Genomic DNA, 10,655 nt, shown 5'->3' with positions numbered 1-10,655 from the left:
GTTGAGGGGCAACCACTGAAAAAAATGTCATGTCTTTTAGTGCCGTACGGTGAGAGATTGGAGAAACTGGGCCTCTTCTCCCACGAACAGAGGAGATTGAGAGGGGACATGGTCGAAACAATAGACTTAGTAGATAAAGACAGGTTGTTCACCCTCTCCAAGGGAGGGAGAACGAGAGGGCACTCTCTAAAGTTAAAAGGGGATAGATTCCATACGAACGTAAGGAAGTTCTTCTTCACCCAGAGAGTGGTAGAAAACTGGAAAGCTCTTCCGGAGGCTGTTATAGGGGAAAACACCCTCCAGGGATTCAAGACAAAGTTAGACAAGTTCCTGCTGAACCAGAACGTATGCAGGTAAGGCTGGACTCAGGGCACTGGTTTTTGACCTAAGGGTCGCCATGGGAGCGGACTGCTGGGCATGATGGACCACTGGTCTGACACATAAAATGTTAAAATTACAACATAAGCATAAAAAATGATGAACGTCTATAATAATTAAAGTAAATATACACACATTTAAATAACTATAACAATAACACACAGAGAAAGAAAGAGAAAAATATATTCTTTACCCAACTGGCGTCCTTCAACACAATCCTCTATTGCCTTTACTAAACAAATATGTTTTCAACTGTTTCTTAAAACTGGATAACAACCATTTCTCCCATAAAACTATTTGCAACTCATTCCACAACTATGGGGATTTCCAGAAGAAAGCTCGCTGTCTTGTACATAAGAATTGGCACTGCTGAGTTAGACCAGTGGTCCATCGTGCCCAGCAGTCTGCTCACGTGGCGGCCCTTAGGTCACAGACCAGTGCCCTAACTGAGACTACCCTTACCTGCGTACGTTCTGGTTCAGCAAGAACTTGTCTAACTTTGTCTTGAATCCCTGGAGGGTGTTTTCCCCTATAAAAGCCTCCAGAAGAGCGTTCCACTTTTTTACCACTCTCTGAGTGAAGAATTTCCTAATGTTTGTACGGAATCTATCCCTTTTTTAACTTTAGAGAGTGCTCTCTCGTCCTCTCTACCTGGGTTTCCTATGCAGCTGGCAAAGCCGACAGCAATGAACCCGCTGTCCTCAAAGCTCTATTCAGAGAGTATCTCTGAAGCAAAGTGGTCAAATAATCTGGCTCACTATAGCGCCTTGTGTATTAACACCAAATATTTGCATGTTGGGCTAAATTCCAAAGGAAACCAATGGTAGCACAAATACAATGAGGAGACTGCATCATATTTTTTTTACCTCCCCCCCCCAAAAAAAATTGCAAACTTGTATTCTGTAGTGTTCGAAGCATAACACATAATACATCTTTGACATCAAAAGAGAATGAAGAAATATTCTGAGAACCTGACTGGCTACGTGTGTCCCAAGAACTGAGCTAAGAACCTCTGCATTAGAAAGGACACTGATCAAAGTAACAAGATGTATCATGAATGATTCATGATGACTGAACTCTGTGTACCCTGATTCTCAGCCTCCAACCAGTAGGCCATCCTACCATTCTGTAGCTGTGTATCTATCTTTTAATATTTAGAACAATATGTCATCTGATTTTTTTTTTTGATCTCTTAAAAAAACCTCTCACATTTAATCAATATCGGGATTTCCTAAATAGTGAACACCCCTTTGCTAGTCAGCTTTTCAAGATATTCACAATGAATATGCATTAAAGATTTGTATAGACTGGAAGCAGTGTGCGCAAATCAGTTCATTCATATACACTGTGGATAAACCTGACTGGCAAGAACGGACTTCTGGACAAAAAGAAGCTCCTTCAGCAGCGAAAGAGTTACTCGTTGACTTGGGCGGCTTACGTCTATTTCAGCCGTCAACGTCGCTTTCTTAGTGACGCAAAGACCATCGAATGCGATGGTCATGTATCACCCGCAAGATGGTATCCCTCCGCAATGAGAAAAAGAGTCCTACGCTTAGTTCCCACTGCGTTGCAGTTTCCCTCTCTCTTTCGCTACGCTGACACCGAATGACCAATTCCCCGACTTTACAGATATTTTCTGCCTCGCAGCTGATGGGAGGAATGGAGCTCCGGGAGCGGAGAGGGAGGAAAGTAGGCCGGCGCGCAGAGCATGCCGGGAGCGGAGCATGGCGGCTGGCGGGACCGGGTGAGTGCTGGGGAATGCTGGTTTCTTTCTAGCTGTTCTTGGTGGGAGGCGTGAGGGGTGAGGCGGGCGCCTGGAGTTGCTCCCGGCGGGGGGGCTCCCGGGAATGGAGTCCTGGTTGAGTCGGGGCTGCCCGGTGCCTCCTGGAGGAGATGTAGAACCGCAGCTTGGCGCTTCTGCTGCTCAGGCCCGACCTGCTGCTGGGGATCTAATGCTTTGGAAATGTGCTCTGCCTTAATATCTCTTTCAGTCTCTACTGAACACGTTCCCCTGTGCTATCCACTTTCAAAGCAGTGTACAAATGGCATAAGAACCTAAGAATTGCAATACTGGGGCAGACCGAAGGTCCAGCAAGCCCAGTATCCTGTTTCCAACAGTGGCCAACCCAGGTCATAGGTACCTAGCAGAAACCCAAAGAGTAGAACATTCCAGTGCTGAGATTGTGATGTCATAATGCTTCATTCCACCAATGCCTATGAGCCAACCTCATCAGTGATGTCACAATGGCTTGATTGTCCTATACTTGGCTCAAATGAGAACATAAGACTTTCCATTCTGGGACAGACCGAAGGTCCATCAAGTCCAATAGCCTGTTTCCAACAGTGGCCAACCCAGGTCCCAAGTACCAGGCAAAAACCCAAAGAGTAGCAACATTCCAGAGTTAAGATTGTGATGTCATAATGCCTCATTCCACCAATGCCTATGAGCCAGCCTCATCAGTGATGTCACAATGGCTCGATGTCCTACACTTGGCTCACATAAGAACATAAGACTTGCCATTCTGGGACAGACCGAAGGTCCATCAAGCCTAGCAGCCTGTTTCCAACAGTGGCCAACCCAGGTCCCAAAGCTAGCTAGCTAGATCCCAAGTTGCAAAACAGATTTTATGCTGCTTATCCTAGGAATACACAGTGGATTTCCCCAAGCCATCTCAATAATGGCCTATGGACTTCTCTTTTAGGGAATTATCCAAGCCTTTTTTAAACCCCGCTAAGCTATCTGATTTCACCACATTCTTCGGCAGTGAATCCCAGTTTAATTACACGTTGTGTGATGAAATCATTTCTCCCGTTTGTTTTAAATCTACTGCTAAGTAGCTTCATCGCATGTCCCCTAGTCCTAGTATTTTTGGAAAGAATGAACAAGTGATTCACATCTACCCTTTCCATTCCACTCAATATTTTATAGACCTCTATCATATCACCCCTGAGCCATCTCTTCTCCAAGCTGAAGAGCCCTAGCCGCTTTAGCCTTTGATAGGGAAGTTGTCTCAAACCTTTTTATCATTTTCATCGCCTTTCTCTGTACCTTTTCTAATTCTGCTATATCTTTTTTTGAGAGATGGCGACCAGAACTGCACACAGTATTCAAGCTGTAGCCATACCATAGAGCGATACAAGGGCATTTCATCTTTGTTTTCCATTCCTTTCTTGATAATCTCAATATTCTATTTGTTTTCTTAGCCACTGCTGCAAATTGAGCTGAGGGTTTCAACGTATCCTCAACAATGATACCTAGATTCTTTTCCTGGGCAGTGACTCCTAACATAGAAACTCAGCATCACAGAGCTATAGTTCGGGTTCATCTTTCCCACATTCATCACTTTGCACTTGCTCATATTAAACATCACCTGCCATTTTGATGCCCAGTCTTCCAATTCCTGTCCTGGTCCCTCCATGTCTCCTAACCTTCAGAACTGTACCTCTAGCTTTTTTCAAGTTATCAGGGGGAGGGGGAGGAAGGGAGCAAAGCATAGGTAGGGCCCCATATTTAGAAAATATGCTTGATAGGAAAGTCTTATTAATGCTGATGATTGACATTATAGAAAAGCACAAGCCCTTTAGTTCACCGGGGCTTTTTTCCTTTCTGTTGTTTGAATATTTTGTAGACTAGGAGTAGTCAGTGCTGTACATTTGGTGGAATATTTTTGTATGCTTTTTAAAAAAAATAAATATTTCCTTATAACAAGTGTCTTAAATACTTTTTGAGAATTATGAAAATAACATACAGAGGAATTCTAGGTAGATATTAATCTCATACTCTAAAATATATATATGTTTTTTCTATAGATGGACTGAACTTACAACACCGGCAATTCCTTAATAAGTTTAAACTTCTTTGCGCTATCGCTCTCGCTTCCCCCTGTTACCAAAATGGCATTTGTTGCTACACCGGGGCCCACTGTGGTTGATCAAACAACCTTGATGAAAAAATACCTTCAGTTTGTGGCTGCTCTGACAGATGTTAATACACGTAAGTTGATTTTGCATGTCTAATGAATCGTATGTACGCTGCAGGTTTCTTTAATTGACTGACTTGCGTGTTGCAGATAAGAGCCAGGGCATGCTTACTTATATTGTAATCTTCTAATTTTGCAAGGGGTTTCTTTCTGCTCTTCTGAGCTGCCCGTTCTGCTGGAACTGGCTTCTTCTAGGCTTGTAGTGTCATGAGCTTATTTTTACCTACATCAGGGATGTCAAAGTCCCACCTCGAGGGCTGCAATCCAGTCGGGTTTTCAGGATTTCCCCAATGAATATGCATGAGATCTATTAGCATACAATGAAAGCAGTGCATGCAAATAGATTTCATGCATATTCATTGGGGAAATCCTGAAAACCCGACTGGATTGCGGCCCTCGAGGAGGGACTTTGACACCCCTGACCTACATAGTCCAACCATCGCAATACCAGTCCTTGGCCAGGTTCCTTTTGGCCAGAGTATCTGCACATTTTGGGCCTGATTCTCAAAACAGCGTCCCAATTGTAGGCGCCGGTAGGCATCCTAATGCCATCTGACAGACCAATTGGGAAGCATGTTTAAAAAAATTGATGCAGCAAATGATGCCTACAATGTAGACATGTAACTAGCGCCTACAGATGCCTAAGGTTGGTGTAGACATGACTTACACCGGAAGGGGCCTTAGGCATTCCTAGGTGTGCCTAGGCGCGAGTCAGACGCCTTAAATGTAGGCCTGTAAACTTTTTTGAACTCCGTCACTGTTTTCCTCTTTCTCATTAACTGCATTAGGGCTGCTTTGCATTGGGATTGAGGTATATAAATGTGTAAATATAGTGTAAATTATAAATTGCATGGTCAGTGCTACCCTGTTTCCCCGAAAATAAGACCTGTCCTAAAAATAAGCCCTAGCATGATTTTTAAAGATGCTCCTAATATAAGCCCCACACCAAAAATAACCCTAGTTAAGATCGACCCCCAAAGACCCCCTCCCCCTGAATGTACCCAACACTTTCTGATTCCATCCCTGACACTAGTGCTCCTGATTTGCTGAAAAAAATTGGATTTGTCGATTCAGCAACTCCCAACCTTCAGCTGTTTTACGAGGCCTCGGAGCAGAGGTATGTCGATCTCACGGTTGCGAGGGTTGGTGGGGTTCTGCTGCACAAGGGGATAGGTTAGAGGGGAGGAATGATGCTGCACTTGGTGGGGGTGGGGTGGAAGAAAGGAAAGAGGAAGAATTGGGGTAGAGGAGAGGAAGGGAGACATGATTGTTTACATGAAAAAAATAAGACATCCCCAAAAATAAGCCCTAGTGCGTTTTTTGGACCCAAAATTAATATGACATACTGTCTTATTTTTGTGGAAACACGGTGTGTGTGTGTATATATATATAATTTTTTTTTTTTTTTTAATGAAATCTATTGCTGCACCACTTCTTTATATGGGTTTATATTCTTGTGGTTAGATGTAGGCTCTGACAGTTCATTCTTCTCTTATTCTCACCTATGTTGCCTGTCTGGGCTGCCGAAGGAGTCTAGCAGCATGCTAGGCTAGTTGTAGTCCCCTCTTTGCATCCTCACTTTTACAATGGCAGCATAAAAATCAATTCAGTTAAATTGTTTTCAGTGTGGAAAAAGCAAAATGATGAGACTTATGTTCTTGAGCCCTAAAGAAATCTTGCTAGTGTGCTTGGGTGGTATGCGATGATTTGCTTGGGAGGTTTGCAAGGTGTATGTGTGTGTGCATGCAGGTTTCAACGGGCGATGGAAGCAAAACTGATAAGATCTGATTGCCTCCTTTCCACTCTTCCCAGTAGAGAGTTGTGCGGGGACAGAAGTCAATCCGTCCCCTTCCGTCTCCGCTGGAATCAAATCCACCTCTGTCTGTCCTCGCAAGTAATCTCTTCTATCCCCATAAACTTCAGGAGTACTTATTTGATTTAATAATGCTGCTGTTTTAGAGGCTCTGGGGGAGACCCATTTACAAGAGACTTTAGTCATTTGGAAATATTAATTGGGAAGAACACATACTTTGTAAATGGGTCTCTAACAGAGCCTCTAATGTAAATATAAATGCTCCATCTGATGAGGATCTTGAAGCTAAATCAGCTGAAGACTTCCTCTGAAGGTAGCCAAACATCCCTTTTACCAAGTTTGACAGGCAGCAGCAACATCCCTAAGCCACAGGTGCTGACACCTCAGTGGCACAAGGATTTTTCCAGCAACTGCTATGCTTGGTAGAAGGGAGTTCCAGCCACCATTGGAGGAGGACCTCAGCTGGCGGTGCTTGGGGATCTCCACCACCTAGGGTCAGAATACTTCAACACTAGCTAAATAAAACCAGAAATGATTTCCTTTTCTGTTGAACCCAATACAAAGACATCTGCTATATACATTTCCTAAAGCTAACGTATTTTGGTCAATAAATGCCTTTTTTTTTTTTTTTTTTTAAACTTTTGTTGTCTGGAGATTTATTTTTCCATCAAGTTGGTTTCAGTTTCTCTTTTTTCTGCTTTCCCGTCTTCTGCAAATTCTTCTTTGGTTGCTGTACATTGGTTCCTCCTACCATGGTCTAGCATTTCTCCCTCCCATTGTACAGCCCTTCTGTCCTGGATCAATCTCCCTCTTTTTCTCCTCCCCACCCCTGCACAGCATTTCTTCATCTCTCCACCCCTATGTACAGCATGTCTCCTTCGCTCTCCTTGTCTACCATCTCTTTCTCTTATTCCCTCCCTTACTGCAAAGTGAGTGGGGAAAGAGAGCGACTGATCTAGAGTGCATCTCTCCCACCCCCTCTACTGCCACGTCCAACATTTCTCCCTCTCTCATCCCTCTGACCCTGTGCAGCATCTTTTGCCCTCCCCACCCGTCCCATGCCCACCATTTTCCTTGTACACCTCTCTAGCACCATGCTGTATCTCTCCTCCATTTCCTCCACCACCATGTCCAACATTCCTCCCTCTTGCATCCCTTCCCATCTGTCCCGCTGTTCCCTCTCCACCACCACCTCATTGAACATTTCTCCCTTCCTTATACATCTTTGTCACTCCTCTCCTATCACCATGTCCAATAATTCTCTCTTACTCCCTGTGCCCAACAATTCTCCTATTCTATGCCTTCCCCCACCTCAGCATCTCTTTCCCTCCCTCCCTCCATTCTGTTTCCCAAGTTCGTGCTCCCCTCCCGTGGTGTGTACCTGTCTCCTGGCAGCCTCCTCCACACTTGTTTCTTCCCAGAGCTTCAGGCGGTGGTTCCAACATACTGCCTGTGACTGACCCTGAAGCCTTCCCTCTGACGCTTCTCTGACATCAAAGGCAAGGCTTCTGGGTCAGCTATGGGCAGCATGTTGGAACCACCGCTTTTGGCTTTGGGAAGAAACAGGTGTGGCTGCCTGTAAGGAAGGAAGAGGAGGCTGCCAGGAGACAGATACACATTGCGGGAACTCTGCAAGAGATGCATCCTTGCAACCTTGGGGAGGGGATGTGTATGTCCCCATAGACCCAGGGAGAAATCCCGCAGGATCCCCATCAGCCCTGTTCCCATGCAACTCTCTACTTCCCAGTGCCTTGCCTTTCTTCCTTTCCGAGTGCTCTTTAATTCTGAAATGTAGATTTAATTTTCTTCTGCTTGTTTCCACATCTTTCAGCTGATGAAACAAAGTTGAAAATGATGCAAGAAGTGAGCGAAAATTTTGAGGTAGGTCTTATCAGGCTCGTGTGGGAAGATAGCCAGACTTAAATCACCAAACTTTTGACCCTCAACTCCTCTGTTTTTCTTTTTTTTTTCCCTTTCTTTTTATACATTTGTTACAATTTAAATAACAAACTTAAAGGAATATCCATTACATTATCAGCATAAAAATGCTGTAAAAAAAATAATAGTACAAAGAAATTTAAACCAGTGATCTAGTCCTCATTATTTGGCCAGCTAGTTCTGCGGCTAAAGAAAAAATAACTTAAGGGCTCCTTTTACGAAGCCATGTTAGCGGTTTAACACACGTAATAGCGTGCGCTAATGTGCTGGCCGTGCTAGCCGCTACCGCCTCCTCTTGAGCAGGCGGTAGTTTTTCGGCTAGCATGGGGGTTAGCGCATGATAAAAAGTCATGTGCGATAAAGCTGCTAACGCGGCTTCGTAAAAGGAGCCCTAAAACAAATATATAACATGTGGCAGACAGAAAAACATGTGGCATACTTTACAGTGTCAACTGAGCTTCCTCCCAGATCTGTAAAAGTAAATTAAGAAATCCCTTGTATTGGTTTATCTTTAAGAAAATCTTCCAACTGGACTGGATCTAGAAACACATATCTATCACTCGCATGTGATATAAGGCATTTACAAGGAAATTTTAGAAAAAAGGTTGCACCCACCGCTAGAACCCTAGGCTTAAGAGTAGGAATTGCTTCCTTTTTAACTGGGTCTGCTTTGATACATCGGGAAAAATCAGGGCTGTGGAGTCGGAGTCGAGGAGTCGGAGGAAATTTCGGGTACCTGGAGTCGGAGTCAGAAGTGCAAAAAACTGAGGAGTCGGAGTCGGAGTTGGAACATTTATCTACCGACTCCATTTTTGAACTTGGCATACCAATCACGAGCGATTCTTTCAGCTCTAGCACTCACTATATATATACAGCACAAATGTTGCGAGCAGCTTCTGCGGCCTTAGAACCTTGATTAAAAGCAAAAAGAAGGTGGTGTCGAAAATGCTCATTTCTCTCAACTTGACATTCCATTTTAACGATCTGAAAATTAACCAGTGCTGTGGAGTCGGAGTCGGAGGAAATTTCGGGTACCTGGAGTCGGAGTCGGAACATTTATCTACCGACTCCATTTTTGAACTTGGCATACCAATCACGAGCGATTCTTTCAGCTATAGCACCCACTATATACACAGCACAAATGTTGCGAGCAGCTTCTGCGGCCTTAGAACCTTGATTAAAAGCAAAAAGAAGGTGGTGTCGAAAATGCTCATTTCTCTCAACTTGACATTCCATTTTAACGATCTGAAAATTAACCAGTGCTGTGGAGTCGGAGTCGAGGAGTCGGAGTCGGAGGAAATTTCGGGTACCTGGAGTCGGAGTCAGAAGTACAAAAAACTGAGGAGTCGGAGTCGGAACATTTATCTACCGACTCCATTTTTGAACTTGGCATACCAATCACGAGCGATTCTTTCAGATATAGCACCCACTATATATACAGCACAAATGTTGCGAGCAGGTTCTGCAGCCTTAGAACCTTGATTAAAAGCAAAAAGAAGGTGGTGTCGAAAATGCTCATTTCTCTCAACTTGACATTCCATTTTAACGATCTGAAAATTAACCAGTGCTGTGGAGTTGGAGTCAAGGAGTCGGAGGAAATTTCGGGTACCTGGAGTCGGAGCCTGAAGTACAAAAAACTGAGGAGTCGGAGTCGGAACATTTATCTACCGACTCCACAGCTCTGGGAAAAATAGAAACTCGTTGACCACAAAACAGAACTTGTTTCTTCATAAGATACAACTTTAAAATAGCTTGCTTTTCTAGTTCTGATTTAAACGCTACTAACAAAGTAGCACGTTTTGTTATTGTGTCCTTAGATGACGACTCTATTTTTCTGTTGTCCGACTCTTACCGATATTAGCCTTTAAATTTTTTGTTCCGGATCTAAAGTACTAGTAAATATAACTTTGATAGCCAGGATAAAGATATTATACACACACACTATAAAATGATACATTTACCATATAATGTTATTTATTTTGAAGCTGGAGTTGGTACATTCTAATCAATTCTGTCTGCCCAAAATTGCTTCCGACTTCACAATCCTATTTAACATCTGTGGACGGGTTCAGATTTTAGATTCCGATGCAGACTGTGAATGTGTCTGCAGATTTTCAGAGTTTTTAGATTTGGATGGGTTGAGACATGGGGAAGGTTATTTTGAAGGTAGACTTGAGAAGTGGTGAGTTAGACTTGGGGAATATATGGGACTTTGTCTTTCACATGGATCAAAGAAGATGTAGATGGCGCGTGAACCTCCGTGCTCTTTAGAAATAGTGTTAGTGAACCAGATGTGAGCAGTAACTCATATGTGGCCATTTCTTTTCAGTGAGTCTGAAACTTGACAAATTTTATAGTCCTTAAGAAGCATGCACATAGCTAGTGAAGGAACGAGCCCTTGGAACAACATGTGGAATTTTGTCTTATGGCTTTGGCAATGACCGCACACAAACCTGTTGTAGCTCCTGGATCTGAGAAAGAAGTTGGGTGTGGGATTTTTGTCAATCTTGCCTGGTCATGGATTGCCAACGATTGGTTGTCTACTG

General features: G+C 43.6%; 1 protein-coding gene across 6 annotated transcripts in view; it reads left to right on the top strand.

Annotated features, from left to right (window-relative positions):
- The first annotated feature begins 2,065 nt into the window (after nt 1–2,065).
- TRRAP (transformation/transcription domain associated protein) overlaps nt 2,066–10,655 on the top strand; it is a 359,951-nt gene continuing 351,361 nt past the window's right edge. For 5 of the 6 annotated variants that reach the window (XM_033914195.1, XM_033914194.1, XM_033914196.1 and 2 more), the window contains exons 1-3: nt 2,066–2,122; nt 4,189–4,372; nt 8,003–8,052. In XM_033914195.1, the coding sequence (XP_033770086.1) occupies nt 4,273–4,372; nt 8,003–8,052 (150 nt within the window). In that variant the 5' untranslated portion in view covers nt 2,066–2,122; nt 4,189–4,272. Of the gene's footprint in view, nt 2,123–2,293; nt 2,516–4,188; nt 4,373–8,002; nt 8,053–10,655 lie in introns of those variants that run through there. The other variant, XM_033914193.1, reaches the window with a different exon arrangement.

Source organism: Geotrypetes seraphini, chromosome 11 (assembly GCF_902459505.1).
Source record: "Geotrypetes seraphini chromosome 11, aGeoSer1.1, whole genome shotgun sequence".
In the NCBI taxonomy this organism is placed as follows: Eukaryota; Metazoa; Chordata; class Amphibia; order Gymnophiona; family Dermophiidae; genus Geotrypetes; species Geotrypetes seraphini.
Note: the sequence above shows the minus strand (reverse complement) of the source record. Positions and strands in the feature narration are given on the sequence as shown.